This window comes from Anomaloglossus baeobatrachus, chromosome 12 (genome assembly GCF_048569485.1).
Source record: "Anomaloglossus baeobatrachus isolate aAnoBae1 chromosome 12, aAnoBae1.hap1, whole genome shotgun sequence".
Classification (NCBI taxonomy): Eukaryota; Metazoa; Chordata; class Amphibia; order Anura; family Aromobatidae; genus Anomaloglossus; species Anomaloglossus baeobatrachus.
In genome coordinates, this window is record NC_134364.1 from 62877689 (window position 1) to 62895284 (window position 17596).

General features: G+C 51.0%; 1 protein-coding gene across 12 annotated transcripts in view; it reads right to left on the reverse strand.

Annotated features, from left to right (window-relative positions):
• Window positions 1-17596, reverse strand: part of MARK3 (microtubule affinity regulating kinase 3) — a 115719-nt gene that overhangs the window by 57565 nt on the left and 40558 nt on the right. For all 12 annotated transcript variants that reach the window (XM_075331031.1, XM_075331033.1, XM_075331030.1 and 9 more), the window contains exons 5-8: window positions 13159-13224; window positions 5378-5448; window positions 4668-4724; window positions 3277-3513 (exon numbers count right to left, since the gene is read on the reverse strand). In XM_075331031.1, the coding sequence (XP_075187146.1) occupies window positions 3277-3513; window positions 4668-4724; window positions 5378-5448; window positions 13159-13224 (431 nt within the window). The remainder of the gene's footprint in view (window positions 1-3276; window positions 3514-4667; window positions 4725-5377; window positions 5449-13158; window positions 13225-17596) is intronic.

The following is a 17596-nucleotide window of genomic DNA, read 5'->3' on the forward strand; positions in this document are numbered from 1 at the left end:
TGCAAGGAAATCTCCTGGGGACATTGAGGCGATGACGGAGCGGAGGGATTCCATCCGGAACCACCTGGTCTTTACGTGTTTGTTGAGCAGTTACGGGTCCAGGACAGGACGGAAAGACCCGTCCTTCTTTGTAACCACAAACAGGTTGGTGGAAAAAACCTTGACCTTGTTGCTGAAGAGGAACAGGGACCACCACTACTTCTGCCCTCAGAGTGCCCAGCGCCTGCAGAAGAGCCTTGGCTCGCTCGGGAGGCGGGGATGACCTGAAGAATCGAGTCGGGGGACGAGAGGCGAACTCTAACTTGTAACCGTGAGACAGAATGTCTCTCGCCCAACGGTCTTTTACCCTTGGCAGCCAGGTGTCGCAAAAGCGGGAGAGCCTGCCACCGACCGAGGATGCGGATTGAGGAGACCGAAAGCCATGAAGAAGCCGCTTTGGTAGCGGCACCTCCGGTGGTCTTTCAGGACGTGACTTAGACCGCCATGAATCGGAGTGCCCTTGATCTTTCTGAGGCCTTTTGGACGAGGAGAATTGGGACCTGCCCGCGCCCCGAAAGGACCGAAACCTCGACTGCCCCTTCCTCTGTTGGGGTATGTTCGGTTTGGGCTGGGGTAAGGATGTATCCTTTCCCTTGGATTGTTTGACGATTTCATCCAAACGTTCGCCAAACAATCGGTCGCCAGAAATTGGCAAACTGGTTAAGCGCTTTTTTGGAAGCAGAATCTGTCTTCCATTTCCGTAGCCACAAGGCCCTGTGGAGTACCACCGAATTGGCGGATGCAACCGCCGTACGGCTCGCAGAGACCAGGACAGCATTAATAGCGTAAGACGCAAATGCCGACGTCTGTGTGGCTGCGTCAATTTGCGCTTGACCTGCTGATAGCTTGTAGCACCCATACGGCTGCAAATGCTGGGGCAAAAGAAGCGCCGATAGCTTCATAGATGGATTTCAACCAGAGCTCCATCTGCCTGTGAGTGGCATCTTTGAGTGAAGCCCCATCTTCCACTGCAAGTATGGATCTAGCCGCCAGGCTAGGATCCACCTTGGGACACTGAGTCCAACCTTTGACCAGGTCAGGGGAACAGGATAACGTGTATCCTTAAGGCGCTTAGAAAAAAAAAACCGCTTATCAGGACAGGCACGGTGATTCTGGACTGCCTCTCTGAAATCAGAGTGGTCCAGAAACATGCTCAGTGTACGCTTGGGAAACCTGAAACGGAATTTCTCCTGCTGAGAAGCTGACTCCTCCACTGGAGGAACTGAGGGAGAAATATCCAGCATTTGATTGATGGACGCAATAAGATCGTTCAATATGGCGTCCCCGTCAGGCGTATCAAGATTGAGAGCGGCCTCAGGATCAGAATCCTGATCAACTGTCTCCGCTTCATCAACCAGAGGTTCCCCCGCTGAGACCCTGACCAATATGAAGATGTCGAGGGGATTTCCCAGCGAGCTCGCTTAGTCGGTCAGGGGCTGGGGTCTGTATCAGAGACCTCACTCTGGGATCTGTGAGACACCCCGGGGGGACCTTGCTGGTCCAACTGAGGGGGGCCAGGGAGCAATGATTCAACAGTGCCCCTGTGCTGAGATACCGGTCTGGATTGCTCAGTGGATCCTGCCGGTAGCGGGGTCGTACATGCGGCGCAGGCAGCATAGTAAGCCTGTGTTCGGCACTCCTGCCTTTTATGGGCGCCATGCTGTTGTCTTCCCTGAGCAACACAATATATATATCCAGAATCAACTGTGCACCATAAAGTGTAAAGTATATCTTATAAACATATAATTTAAAATTACACTCCTGCAGAAATGTGGCTAGCACCACAGATGCTGCATGCCCCCCGCTTAAAGCGGTTGTGAGGCCACCAGGGTCCCTGCCTGGGACTGTCAGAATTTGTCCCCCTCTGCAGCGTTCAAGGAGCTGACAGGAATGTCCTGAGGAGAGGAGGGAGCCGTGGGCGTGACCCAGAAAGTGCGGGAGCTGGTGCCTGCACTGTGCACAGTGAGGGGAGTGGAGTATGCAAAGCATGCTCCAGCCCTCAGTGCTGCTCGTCCTGTGCAGCGTCCCGCCCTTCCCCTGCCTGTCAGGGCTGTGGGCGGGAGGAAGAAAGACTAGGCCGCAAAAAGCCGGGGACTCGAGTATTAAACGCGGCCGCCGTAAAAGCGCGGCCGCGTGGAAGTCCCCGGCGCACTACAAGTCCCAGCCGCGCCTCAGTGTTAAACATGGCGGCGGCGGTCAGCGCGGTAGTCTCCCTACATAAACACACTCAGCGATGCTGAGTGTGTAATGGCACATTAACCCGGTCAGCGCCACGGTCCCCGGTGCACTAGCACACCCAGCAATGCTGGAGTGTTGCTGTGCTCGGTCCCCACGGGGACACAGAGTACCTCCAAATAGCAGGGCCAAGTCCCTGAACGATACCCGGCTCCTATCCAGCAGGCTCCACAGGAGTTGTGGATGAAGCACGGTCTCAGTGCCTGGAGACCGATAGGATCCCACTTCCACCAGAGCCCTGAGGGGGATGGGGAAGGAAAACAGCATGTGGGCTCCAGCCTCCGTACCCGCAATGGATACCTCAACCTTACAACACCGCCGACAAGAGTGGGGTGAGAAGGGAGCATGCTGGGGGCCCTATATGGGCCCACTTTTCTTCCATCCGACATAGTCAGCAGCTGCTGCTGACCAATCTGTGGAGCTGTGCGTGCATGTCTGACCTCCTTCGCACAAAGCAAAAAACTGAGGAGCCCGTGGGAGCACGGGGGGTGTATAGGCAGAAGGGGAGGGGCTTAACACTTTTGAGTGTAATACTTTGTGCGGCCTCCGGAGGCATAGCCTATACACCCAATTGTCTGGGTCTCCCAATAGAGCGACAAAGAAAAAGCATTTTGGTGACATTCTTTCACTATCAAAAAAGGTCCCCCCCCCCGGTGATCCACAGCGCCACCCCTGGCCTCATGAGCAAATGCAGGAACCATCTTTATTATCACAGTGACATTTTAGACAATTTGATGCTGAAACCGAACTATAGGACCCTTCCTTCAGGGTGTCTGAGGGTCCCCGGTTCACCCCCGATAAGACACTTAAGACAGAACAGAGTAGAAGGGTTTGCAGTAAATTAAATTTCATGCAATTTGCTTTCAGGATCCACTAAATGGGAATTTAAATCAGTTTGATGGTTAATTTTCAGAAAAGGCTGTAATAAAGGTGTATGGTCCTGGATGGATGCATAAAAGAATTTGATTTTGGCAACCCTACGGACTCCCCTGTTAGACGCACCTTTAAATTCTGTCCATCGAAGGGTAAGGATCCGCTGACGAGTGTGTACAGGATGACCCCTAAGCTCCACACGTCTACCTCGGGCCCGTCGTACTTTTTGCCCTGAAAGAGCTCGGGAGCAGCGTACGGCGGGCTGCCGCAAAAAGTGTCCAGTTTGTTGCCCACCGTAAACTCGTTACTAAAGCCAAAGTCTGCTATTTTGATGTTCATGTCTGCATCCAGTAACAGGTTTTCTGCCTACATGGGACACAAAACACAAAAAAGGGGCTCAGAAACAAGAAAGTGCAGCACTCGCCACCCAACCCAAACCACCTCCCCTCCCCCAAAACATTGTGCACTTGGTACATGTAAATCCAACCTAGGATCCTTTGAATTCCAGAGTTCCTTTCTGGAGGACGACCCGTGATTGTATCGAATGGGTGTAGATCCAATAGGGATCCAATGATCAGACGGTATTGGCGCCAGCAGCACTGGTTTGAATGCCGCTGTATTGGTCGCTGCCAGGTACTGCAGATCAGATCTTGGTGCTTTGCATGGGCATTGAGCTGTAGTACCCCACAATGGCCACCACATAGGGTGGCGCTGTTCTGATCTATATACCGTATTTTCCGGATTGTAAGATGCACTTTTTCCCCAAAACTGGGGGTAAAATGTGGTTATATGGGCAGTGGTGTCATAGGAGACTGTCACAGAACACATTCAGGGGGGTGTCGCGGTGGGCACCATTGATCTGCGAAGGTATCTCGGCGGCGGATATATTGAGCCGACAACAGGCTGCATTGAATCGCCCGCGGTCAACAAGATGAATTTCAAGAAAATGGCTGCGGAGTCCTATCTGTGCACGGCCATTTTCTTGAAGTCCATTGAGTTAACCGCGGGCAATTCAATGCAGTCCGCAGCCAGCTCAATGCACCCGCCACCAAATCATCCCGTTCTTTGACCCTCCTGAGTCGCTCCACTCCAGTATCATCCCTATAGCCCCGCCAGCATATCAATGGCGCCCGCTTCGGCGACACCCACCGGCAGGTCAATGACGCCTGCCACCATGACACCCCAGAGCCTGCAGTATCGCCGACCCACCTGAGCCGCAAAACCCCTTTCTCTGAGCCTGCAGCATTGCTCCCCCTGCCCCCAGTTACTTTCCTGAGCCACTCCACCGCCGCCGCTCCCCCCTCGGTAAGCATTAGGATTATAAGACGGACCCTCATTTTAACATTAATCTTATTTTTTCTTATTTTCCTCCTCTAAATTTGGGGTGCGCCTTATAAAGTGAAATATACGGTACTAATTACATCAGTTCACTGGGGAAAAGTAGTGTCTGACCGGCACGGATCCCAAGGATAGCTCATCGATATAAAAAGGACAACACAAAGCTGAAAAACATGACTTACCTTCAGGTCTCTGTGAACAATGTGTTTCTGATGACAGTACTGCACCGCGGATACAATCTGCAAAAATACAAGGCAATCAAGACTGACACCATTCATTGACATCCTCCAGATTACATACAAGTTTCTACATTTTATAGGGCACAGAATCTGCACGGCGATCACTAATCAGATCTGTCAGGAGAGAGAATCCAAAAACACCTGCCTGAAGATGCTGCAGCCATCCACCATACTTTACACTGCAGCATCACTAGCTTAGCAAGAAAGGTTTGGGATTTTGTTGCAAAAAAGTGAAAATCTGCAGCATAAATTGATATGGATGAGCCTGTGTGTCCTGGGAATACAATGATAAAGATTTGCAGTGGGATTCAAGTCATAGGATGTTTTGTGTGTCATCTGTCACCATGGAAACAGACCGTTATCAGACCTGTAGGCACAAAGCAATTGGGAATTTAGGAATCACAGCGCACCTACTCGAGGTTTAAGTCACTTAGTTGTCACGATTTTTCCCCTCTTCAGGGACGCTGTTATTTTCTATTTTTTTTTATATCTTAAGACAGTCATTGCTGTAAGTAAATCCAGTTAAACAGAAAATAAAATAAATGAAAATAAATGAATTTGGAAATTTGTGCTAAAAGCCCAAAGATTCAAGGGAAAAAAAAAAAAAAAAAAAAAAGTAAAATATTAAAGAGGAAACGTTTAACAGCACGCACCTGCCGGAATTTGGCTCTGGCTTCCTTTTCCTTCATTCTTCCATGTGCAACCAGATAGTCAAACACTTCCCCTACAGAGGAAACAACGAGGAAAGATGAGGGGAGACGAGACCCCAGATTACACCGGAGGGATGGGAAGGAGGATCTATTACACCATTTTAACCTAAATAATGATTGTTCGTTGCCCGTGAATTAAAAGGGACGCTGGATTAAAAAAAAGAATTTTGTTTACTTACCGTAAATTCTTTTTCTTATAGTTCCGTAATGGGAGACGCAGACCATGGGGTGTATAGCTTCTGCCTCCGGAGGACACACAAAGTACTACACTAAAAAAAGTGTAGCCCCTCCCTCCGAGCATATACACCCCCTGGATAACCAAATATAGCCAGTTTAGTGCAAAAGCTGAAGGAGAGTAGCCACCCACAAGTAGAGATAGAGCAAAACCCGGAACAACCGGAACCTCTGTCTACAACAACAGCCGGTGATAACACACGGAACAAGAAACTGCCAACAGGCAACAGGGAGGGTGCTGGGTCTCCCATGTCGGAACTATAAGAAAAAGAATTTACGGTAAGTAAACAAAATTCTCTTTTTCTTCACGTTCCTATGGGAGACCCAGACATTGGGACGTCTCAAAGCAGTCCATGGGTGGGAATAAACAGAAAACTGAGAAGTAGGCGAAACCTAACTTCACAAATGGGCGACAGCCGCCTGAAGGATGCGTCTGCCCAAGCTCGCATCTGCCGAAGCATGAGCATGCACTTGGTAGTGCTTCGAAAAGGTATGCAGACTAGTCCACGTGGCAGCCTGACAGACCTGCTGAGCCGTAGCCTGGTGCCTGAAAGCCCAAGAGGCACCGACAGCTCTGGTCGAGTGGGCCTTGATCCCCGGCGGGGGAGGCACTCGAGTACACTGGTAGGCATCGGATATGGCCGACCTAATCCAACGAGCTAAGGTCGGCTTAGAAGCCGAGAGGCCCTTACGCCGACCTGTGGTCAGCACAAAAAGAGAGGTGCACCGCCTAAGAACAGCGGTGCGAGACACATATATCCGGAGCGCCCGCACCAGATCCAGAGTATGCAACGCTTTTTCAAAGCGATGAACAGGAGCCGGACAAAAGGAAGGCAGGGAAATGTCCTGGTTAAGGTGGAAGGAGAAACCACCTTAGGGAGAAAGTCTGGAGTCGGACGGAGAACCACCTTGTCTTGATGAAAAACCAAAAAAGGTGACTCCGAAGAGAGTGCAGCCAAATCAGAGACTCTCCTGAGGGAAGTTATGGCCACTAGAAAGACCACTTTCTGTGAAAGATGAGACAAAGAAAACTCCCTAAGAGGCTCAAAGGGGGGTTTCTGGAAAGCCGTGAGGACCGGATTAAGGTCCCAGGGCTCCAAAGGCCGCCGGTAAGGTGGAATGATGTGAGATGCGCCCTGCATGAAGGAGCGCACCTGAGCCAGCCGGGCGATACGTCGCTGGAACAACACTGACAGAGCCGAGACCTGTCCCTTGAGGGAATTGAGGGATAGTCCTAGCTGCAGACCGGACTGTAGAAAGGACAGGAGGGTCGGCAAGGAAAAAAGGCCAAGAAGCATGGCCGGAAGAGCGACACCAGGACAGGAAAATTCTCCAGGTCCTGTGATAGATTTTGGCCAAGGAATACTTCCGAGCCCGAGTCATAGTGGAGATGACTTCAGGAGGGATACCAGAAGTCGTCAGGATCCAGGACTCAAAAGCCACGCCGTCAATCTGAGAGCCGCAGAATTCTGGCGGAAAGACGGACCTTGTGAGAGAAGGTCTGGACGGTCCGGGAGATGCCACGGCACCTCTACGGACAGATGGAGCAGGTCAGGGTACCAAGCTCGCCTGGGCCAGTCTGGAGCAATGAGAATGACCCGACGGCCCTCCATTCTGATCTTGCGCAGGACTCTGGGCAAGAGCTAGAGGGGGAAATACGTAAGACAGACGAAACTGGGACCAATCTTGAACCAGCGCGTCTGCTGCAAAGGCCTGAGGATCGTGGGAGCGAAGATCCACTTCCGGAGTGCCCCTCTTGCGGCAGATTGACCGAAACACTGCCGGATGCAGAGCCCACTCGCCGCTGTCCACGGTTTGACGGCTGAGATAATCTGCCTCCCAGTTTTCCACGTCTGGGATGTGGACTGCGGATATGGTGGACCTGGAGTCCTCCGTCCACTGAAGGATGCGTTGAACCTCCAACATTGCCAGGCGGCTGAGTGTCACGCCCTGGTGGTTGATGTAGGCAACCGCTGTCGCGTTGTCTGACTGGACTCGAATGTGCTTGCACGCCAACAGGTGGTGAAAAGGCTAAGAGAGCTAAGAGCACAGCTCTGATTTCCAGCACATTGATCGAGAGGGCTGATTCGGACGGAGTCCAAGTGCCCTGCGCTCTGTGGTGGAGATATACTGCTCCCCAGCCGGATAGACTGGCATCCGTGGTGAGGATCACCCAGGGCGGGGCCAGGAAGGAGCGTCCCTGAAGAGAGAGGGGCCGAAGCCACCACTGAAGGGAGCCCCTGGTCTGTGGCGACAGTGGAACTGGGCAAAGGGAACCGCTTCCATTGACGCCACCATCTGACCCAGCACCTGCATTAGGTGCCTGATGGAATGACGGCGGGGCCTCAGCAAAGAGCGCACCGCCAGTGGAGGGACTGCTGTTTGACTAAGGGCAGCTTCACAAGTGCCGGCAGAGTCTCGAATTGCATCCCTAGGTACGTGAGCTTCTGGGTCGGAGTCAGAGTGGACTTGGGCAGAATGACAAGCCACCCGAATTGGACTAGAGTGGCGAGAGTGAGCGAGGCACTCCGCTGACAGTCTGCACTGGATGAAGCCTTGACTAGAAGGCCGTCCAGGAAAAGGGATCACTGCCAACCCCTGGAGGTGCGGAACCGCAACCACTGCTGCCATGACCTTGGTGAATACTCGAGGCGCCGTTGCTAACCCGAAGGGAAGAGCCACGAATTGGAAATGTTCCTCTCAGATTGCAAAACGTAGCCAACGCTGGTGTGAAACTGCAATTGGCACATGCAAATAGGCATCTCTGATGTCGATGGATGCTAGGAAATCTCCTTGGGTCATTGAGGCAATGACTGATCGCAGAGACTCCATGCGAAAAAGCCGCACCTGAACATGCTTGTTGAGAAGCTTGAGATCCAGGATGGGCCGGAAGGAACCGTCCTTTTCGGGGACCAGGAAGAGATTTGAATAGAAACCTCTGAACCGTTCCCAGGCGGGAATCGGTACAATTACTCCGTTGGCCTGCAAGGATGCCACGGCCTGTGTGAAGGCGGCGGCCTTGGAGCAGGGGGGAGTTGACAGAAAAAAATCTGTTTGACGGGCTGGATAGAATTCTATCCTGTAGCCGTGGGAGATGATATCCTGCACCCACTGATCGGAGACGTGTTGAAACCACACGTCGCCAAAGTGGGAGAGCCTGCCACCGACCAAGGACGTTGCTGGCGTGGCCAGATAGTAAAGAGGAGGCTGCCTTAGTGGCAGCAGCTCTTGCGGTCTTCTGAGGACGCGGCTTCGTGCGCCAGTTGGGTTTTTGGTCCTTGGCTGAGTTAGAGGGCGAGGCCGAGGGTTTAGAGGACGACCAGTTGGAGGAACGAAAGAAACGAAACCTCGACTGGTTCCTGCCCTGGACAGGTTTCCTGGTTTTGGTTTGTGGCATGAAAGTACTCTTTCCGCCAGTAGCTTCCTGAATAGTTTCATCCAGTTGTTCACCGAACAGCCTGGGCCCAGCAAATGGGAGCCAAGCAAGGTACTTCTTTGAAGAAGCGTCTGCCTTCCACTCTCGAAGCCACAAGATCCTGCGGATAGCGAGAGAAATAGCCGAAGCCACCACAGTGCGGAGCCTCAAGCATGGCAGACATGGCATAGGATGAAAAGGCTGAAGCCTGGAAGTTAAGGCAACCATCTCGGGCATAGAGTCCCTGGTGAGGGAATGCATCTCCTCTAGAGAAGCAGAGATGGCTTTGAGAGCCCACACTGCTGCAAAAGATGGGGAGAACGAGGCCCCTGCCGCCTCATATACAGATGGCGGTCAGTGGAATCCTTAAGAGAGGTGTCATCAGCCACTGATACAACTGTCCGGGCTGAGAGTCTAGACACCGGAGGGTCTACCTTTGGTGATTGAGCCCACTCCTTGACCACCTCAGGTGGAAACGGAAAACGGTCATCAGAACCACGCTTTGGGAAGCGTCTGTCAGGAAAGGGTCTGGGCTTGGTCACAGTGGCCTGAAAACTGGAGTGGTTAAGGAACACACTCCTTGTTATCTTAGGTAAGGTAAGGTGATGCTTTTCTGCCAGAGAGGGTTGCTCCCCTGATACAGGCGGATTGAGGTCCAGTACAAAATTAATGGACACAATCAAATCACTAGCATCTGCGTCACTTTCGGACAGATCAATGGGATACATTGAGGTAGCGTCCGAGCCCCCAGTAAAGGCATCCTCCTTGTCCTGCGAGTCAGCTCGTGAATCAGAGCCGCGGGACGAGGAAGGAGAGGGGACCCTGCGTCTCCATTTTAGGAGGACGGGGTCTGAGACCAGATGAAGAATCCTCTGTGAGCTTTGCTGAGCGAGCCGTAGCAGCAGAAGCGCCCTGAGAAGGGGGCTGATGCATGCTCAGCAGAGTCCGGGACAGCTGTCCCATGGAGAGGAGGATTCTACCCAAGCCGGGGGTTCAGCCACCGGAGCCGGAGCAGCCGGAGGGACCACTGGGGATGAGCCTCCAGGCTGAGGCACCACCATGTTAGAGCAGGCATCACAATGTGGATATGTGCTCGGTACAGGCAGTACGAGCCTACATGCAGTGCATATTGAGTACAGCCTTGCAGCCTTGCTCCTCGTGTGAGACATGCTGCTGAAGTAGGGGCTCTGAGCCAGAATGACCCCCAGCAGAGTATATAAGCAGAGTATATAAGCAGGTCCACAACCGGAGGTTGTGGCTTGCCAGACCGTTTGACATTGGGACATCTCTGTGCCCTCCAGATGGGACATCTCTGTGCCCTCCAGATCCCACAGCCCGGACCCCCAGAGAGATGCTGCAGCCAGCGCCGATCGCTGTGCAGACATGAATAAGAACGCTGATAAAATGGCGCCGGAGCGAGGAGAGGGGCGGGGCCTACTCTAAGAGCGGGATCCGGAGGGCCAAGGAGATATACAGGGGAGGGAAACATTTCCTCAGAGAGGAGTGTCCCTCCCCTGTGCCGAACGGCTGCTGGGCGGAGCCGCACTGTCCCTCTGCATGATTGACATGCAGGGGCAGTGAAATCGAAACTAGGCCTCAGGCGAAGCCGGGGCCTAAATTTAACGATGCGGCCGGCGCGCAGGCACCATCGGCGCGGTTCTCAGGTGAAAACCAGAGAACCGGCCGGAAATGTCAGAATAGATACACAGCCCACTCACCCCAACAATAAAGTACAAGGGACCCCCCGAAAATAACGTCTCAGATACTTAGCTTGTGAGACGCAGTGTTTCCAGTCCCTGGGGATGAGTGCTCCGTCCGGCAGGATCCTGAAGGGCTGCGGATGGAGACCGGTCTCCTGCAAGGCAGGGAGAACCGTGCTGGCTCCCACTTCAAGCCAGAGCCCGAGGGATGGTGAAGGAGCGCGGCATGTAAGGCTCCAGCTTTGGAATAAACCTTAACAACACCGCCGACACAGTGGGGTGAGGGAGGGACATGCCGGGAGTCCAGGCTTGGACCCGCTTTTCTTCAAACTCTTTCCAAAAATCAAAATCAGATGAGAATGCATGTGTGGATGTGTGCCTCCTGAACACAAAGCATTGAACTGGCTATATTTGGTTATCCAGGGGGTGTATATGCTCAGAGGGAAGGGCTACACTTTTTAGTGTAGTACTTTGTGTGTCCTCCGGAGGCAGAAGCTATACACCCCATGGTCTGGGTCTCCCATAGGAACGATGAAGAAATTAACTTTCATAGTAGCTCAGTTCCCCCCCTCCATGACCTGTTCTTTTAAAAGGGGCATTTCTAGTCTACAAAAAAAAAAACCCTCAATAATTGGATTTGTGGGGTCCCACCGCTGGAGAGCGCAACATCACCCGCATAAAATTAGACTCAACCTTCCTGTTTAGTGCAGATGAGTCTTGTGAGGCCTCGATTCCACTTGTGTCTTGCAGACGAGTGCAGTATGATAAGACATTGGATTGCACTTGTACCGATGCAAAACTATAGGGCAGTGTCCATCTGTGATTGATTTCTCATGCCATAGCGGCCTTAGAAATGAATCGCAGCATGCTGAGTTTGGCACAGAGTCTCAGCTCACACGCACCCATACAAGCCTATGGGTGCGTGTGAAACATTGCACCCGACTGCAGTGCGATATACACAGAGACTGCAGAGGAGATGGGAGAAAGTGCTCCCTCCCTCTTCTCCACAACTGTGATCCGATCGCAAGATCCCATCACAGCTGCATGACCCTCAGCTGAGGCTCGCAGCAGAGGGTCATTAGCATATCGCTTCCTATGCACTCGCATCGGAGGCTATGCGCAAGTGGAACCGAGGCCTCAGCATTATAACAAATGATCATTCACAATAGGTGATGTCACAGCTCAACTCCTCCTGTACAATGACTGATAACACAGGATCCACCATTCACAATCGGTGATGTCAGCTCACCTCCTACTCATGTACACTGACTGAAACTGCTCTATATACAGTAAACAAGATACACCAATCATAGTAGGTGACATCACAGCTCACCTTCTCACCCTCCTGTACAATGACTGATAACACCTCTATATACAGTAGATAACAGAATGCACCACTCACAATAGAGGATATCAGTAATTGTGCAGGAGAAGGTGAGCTGAGAAGCTCTATATACAGTGGATAACCGGATACACCAATCACAGGTGACATCACAGCTCACCTCCTCCTCCTCCTGTACAATGACTGATAACACCTCTATATACAGTAAATAGGATAAATCACAGCTCACCTCCGCCCCTTTGTTTCTAACACCTTTACAAATGAATAAGTTACAGAAATGCCAACCCTGTCTGCAGCTCTGCCCCCAGTGGTTGGAGAGTGAATTAATTATTCCTGTCTCCCGCTATGCAAGGCAGAGATAGGAATAGCTTTTATATTATTACAGAGACCTGTACAGCAGTCCAGAACACCTCCGACACATTCTGGTGCATTTTGACATCAGTATTATGGCTGCACATCGGGGGCAACTCGGGTTATGTGAATGAGAGCTAAGGTTTAAAACTACACAATGGTAACGGTAGAGATCTATGCATACCACTGGATCTTTGATAATGTGTGTGTGCATATGTGTAAATAAATATATATATATATATATATATATATATATATATATTTCACACACACCTATTTTTATATATATATATATATGTGTGTGTGTGATAATTAACATATATACATATACACACACACACCTATAATCTATACATACACACATACATACATTATACCACCAAGTACTAAGAGGATGTTTGGTGTTTATTCTCATGAGAACAGGAAATTGCTCATTAACCGCCATTAGCTGCACATACACGGCCATCACTTCTGTACATGAACTATCAGGAAACAGTACGGCTGAAACTGAAGAACTAGGAAACGAGCGATGATGATTATGATGATGTGCATAAGGCCGAGCTTATAAACAGCACTGATGTCAAAGTTAATGGAAACTTATGGCGTCACCGCAAACAACCATGACCGTCCCGTGCGGTGCACCATCAGGACAACCTTCCCCGTGGCCCCCAGGATCACTTACCTCCACTTGCATACTCCATTATTAGGTACAGAGTTTTTTCCGTCTCAATGACTTCAAATAATTTAACTGCAGGGAAAGAAGGAAAGTTGTAAAATATTCTACAATTGATGCTAAATGCTCAATAGAGGACAGTGGTGATGTGCAATGGACAATGTGTACAGAGCAGCGCCCGCGTGGACGACTGCTGGAAAAGAGCACAGAGCCAAACCCTGCCGCGTCCGGGGGCTTAGCAAATAGTAAGGGAAATTATGAGTAAGGGTTTTAATTAATCCCCTGTGCTACCAGCCTGGGATTTCCAGGAAATGCTGCACACACGTACAATAAGCCAACAACACTGCTGGAAGTGTGCTCAGCGGCATGCAAGCCATCCCGGGGCGGAGAACGAGCAGAAAATGGCTGGGGTTCACATCTCTACAGAGGGAATGAATAGAAAGTATTCTACCAGGACGGTGAATGAAGTCAGAGGCTTTGTATAAAGCACTGTCTGGATTTTACTCCTTTTAGGCAAGCAGCTATTTTGGGCCTTGAGAACACAGAATTTGATTTTTTTTTTTTTTGTTAAAGCCCTCCTACGAAGTCCCCTCCCCCCAATGTTGGGCGACAACATGGGAAGGGTGCCCATGCACTCCCATGGCAGCTGGAGACCTATAGTGAGGGTGGTTGGGCTGACAGAGGGAGCGCCCTCCATCTGTCCAAACTTCAAGGTGCTGCAATGATTGGTTGCGGCAGAAGCTACATAAAGCACAATGTAACAAAAAGTTGACTTGATCATGACATTCAAGTCACAAAAAAACCCTTGGTGGTTTTTGTTTTTTTTTTTCATTTTTCCTTGTTTAATCATTAAAAGAAAAAAAGCATCCCAGCAAAGTCTATGGGAATCCTGACTTGCTGTGCACACGCTTTTTCTTGCAGATTTTGTTGCTGAAAAGAAAATAGCATGTCCATTATTTCTGCGTTTCTATAATCCCCTACAATGCTTTATTACAGTGGATTATATCACATCACGTCGCATCACACACCATGTATAGAGAATGGTGTGTGAGGCTCTCTGTAGCTCAGTAACCCAGGGTCGTCATTGTAACGACCCTGGGTTACCATGGCAGCGATCAGGTCCCTGTGATGGCATTCCAGGGACCCGATCAACAGAGAGAGGTAAGAGATTCCTCTCCTTGGCTTTTGAATGCTGCGATTGAAGCATTTGGGGGGGGGGGGCGCTAAGCTACAGGGAGCTGCGTGGAGACCGAAGACCCACCAGCGATCGCACGGCTACAGTGCCTGATCCCTCACGATCGCCATGACTAAGCACAAAAAAAGCAGGCTAAAACAAAAGTGGGGAAAAAAAATGCACTTTTTCAGCTGCTTTTTTTCCTGCCAAAACGCAAAACGTGTAGTAAAGAAACTCAAAAAGCAACGTGGGAACAGTTTTAGGCTATTTTTGCTGCAGCAAAATCTGATCTCTTTGCAGTTAAAAATAAAAAAAAAAAGTTTTTTTGGTGTGTCATTTGTGTACAGTACATGTTTAAAGTTAGTTTCAACTATGCAACAACAACAAAAAAAACTCCGAAAAAAAAAACGTTTGAATTTTTTCACGCATTGATTTCAATGGTGAAAAAATGCAAAAACGTGGAAAAAAAAGTTGACATTCTGCTTCTTGGGAAGAAAAAAAAAAAAAAAAAAAAAGTATGTACACGAGATGTCTGATAACAGATTTTTGTTAGCTTATAGTTGCAGCAAAAATGCCCTGTGTGAGCATAGCCTAAGGGTTTGGATTCGCTTACATTATTCAACAATGCATCATCTGCACAGCCTTTGGTCATCCGTGTGTGTGATCATGGGAGTGACTGGGAATCTAGATGTCAGCTATACGGTGGTCCCGGGGGGGGGGGTGGGGGGACAAGGGGGTGTCACACCCAATCCATCTGATTTAAAGGAAAGGTCGTCTATTTCTCCTTCCAAGAAAACCGCTAAAAAAGAGAATTTTGTTACCGTAAATTCTTTTTCTTATAGTTCCGACATGGGAGACCCAGACCATGGGTGTATAGCTTCTGCCTCCGGAGGACACACAAAGTACTACACTAAAAGTGTAGCTCCTCCCTCCGAGCATATACACCCCCTGGATGACAAATCTAACCAGTTTAGTGCAAAAGCTGAAGGAGGACATCCACCCATAAGTAGAGATAGAGTAAAACCCGGAATAACCGGAACCTCTGTCTACAACAACAGCCGGTGATAACACACGGAACAAGAAACTGCCAACAGGCAACAGGGAGGGTGCTGGGTCTCCCATGTCGGAACTATAAGAAAAAGAATTTACGGTAAGTAACAAAATTCTCTTTTTCTTCATCGTTCCTTATGGGAGACCCAGACCATGGGACGTCTCAAAGCAGTCCATGGGTGGGAAATAAACAGAACTGAGAAGTAGGGAAAACCTAACTTCACAAATGGGCGACAGCCGCCTGAAGGATGCGTCTGCCCAAGCTCGCATCTGCCGAAGCATGAGCATGCACTAGGTAGTGCTTCGAAAAGGTGTGCAGACTAGACCAAGTGGCAGCCTGACAAACCTGCTGAGTCGTAGCCTGGTGCCTGAAAGCCCAGGAGGCACCGACCGCTCTGGTCGAATGCGCCTTAACCCCTGGCGGTGGGGGCACCTGAGAACATTGGTAGGCATCGGATATGGCCGACCTAATGCAACGAGCTAAGGTCGGTTTAGAAGCCGAGAGACCCTTGCGCTGACCCGTGGTTAGCACAAAAAGAGAGGTGCACCGCCTGAGAGCGGCGGTGCGTGACACATAGATCCGGAGCGCCCGCACCAAATCCAAAGTATGCAACGCTTTCTCAAAGCGATGCACGGGGGCCGGACAAAGGGAAGGCAATGAAATGTCCTGGTTAAGGTGGAAAGAAGACACTACCTTAGGTAGAAAGCCCGGAGTCGGACGGAGAACCACCTTGTCTTGGTGAAAAAAAACAAAAAGGGTGACTCCGAAGAGAGCACAGTCAAATCAGAGACTCTCCTGAGAGAAGTTATGGCCACCAGAAAGACCACCTTCTGTGAAAGACGAAACAACGAAACCTCCCTAAGAGGCTCAAAGGGGGGTTTCTGTAAGGCCGTGAGGACCAGATTAAGGTCCCAGGGATCCAGAGGCCGCCGGTAAGGCGGAATGATGTGAGACGCGCCCTGCATGAAGGTGCGCACCTGGGCCAGTCGGGCGATACGCCGCTGGAACAAACACTGACAGAGCCGAGACCTGTCCCTTGAGGGAATTGAGGGACAGTCCTAGCTGCAGACCGGACTGTAGCAAGGACAGGATGGTCGGCAAGGAAAAAACGGCCAAGGAGCATGGCCGGAAGAGCGACACCAGGACAGGAAAATTCTCCAAGTCCTGTGGTAAATCCTGGCCGAGGAAGACTTCCGAGCCTGAGTCATAGTGGAGATGACCTCGGAAGGAATGCCTGAAGCCGTGAGGATTCAGGGCTCAAGAGCCACGCCGTCAATCTGAGAGCCGCAGAATTCTGGCGGAAAACGGACCCTGTGAGAGAAGGTCTAGGCGGTCCGGAAGATGCCACGGCACCTCTACGGACAGACGGAGCAGGTCTGGGAACCAAGCTCGTCTGGGCCAGTCTGGGGCGATGAGTACGACCCGACGGTCCTCCATTCAGATCTTGCGCAGGACTCTGGGCAAGAGAGCTAGAGGGGGAAAACACGCAGGCCAGACGGAACTGGGACCAGCCGGTTTGGCGGCTGAGATAATCTGCCTCCCAGTTTTCTACGCCTGGGTGCGGATATGGTGGACTTGGAGTCTTCCGTCCACTGATGCGTTGAATTTCCAACAGGGCTAGGCGCTGCACGTCCCGCCCTGGTGATTGATGTAGGCAACTGCTGTCGCGTTGTCTGACTGGACTCGAATGTGCTTGCCCGCCGACAGGTGGTGAAAAGCTACGAGAGCTAGGAGCACAGCTCTGATTTCCAGCACATTGATCGAGAGGGCTGATTCGGACGGAGTCCAAGTGCCCTGTGCTCGGTGGTGGAGAAGCACTGCTCCCCAGCCGGATAGACTGGCATCCGTGGTGAGAATCACCCATGACTGGGCCAGAAAAGAGCGTCCCTGGGACAGGGAGAGGGGCCGAAGCCACCACTAAAGAGAGCTCCTGGTCTGTGGCGACAGAGCCACCAGCCTGTGCAAGGAAGAGGTCCGCTTGTCCCAACAGCGGAGAATGTCCAGCTGCAGGGGACGCAGATGGAACTGGCAAAGGGAACCGCTTCCATTGACGCCACCATCTGACCCAGCACCTACATGATGCATGGTGCCTGATTGAATGACGGCGGAGCCTCAGCAGAGAGCGAACCGCCAGATGAAGGGACTGCTTTTTGACTAAGGGCAGCTTCACAAGTGCCAGCAGAGTCTTGAATTGCATCCCTAGGTACGTAAGTTCCTGGGTC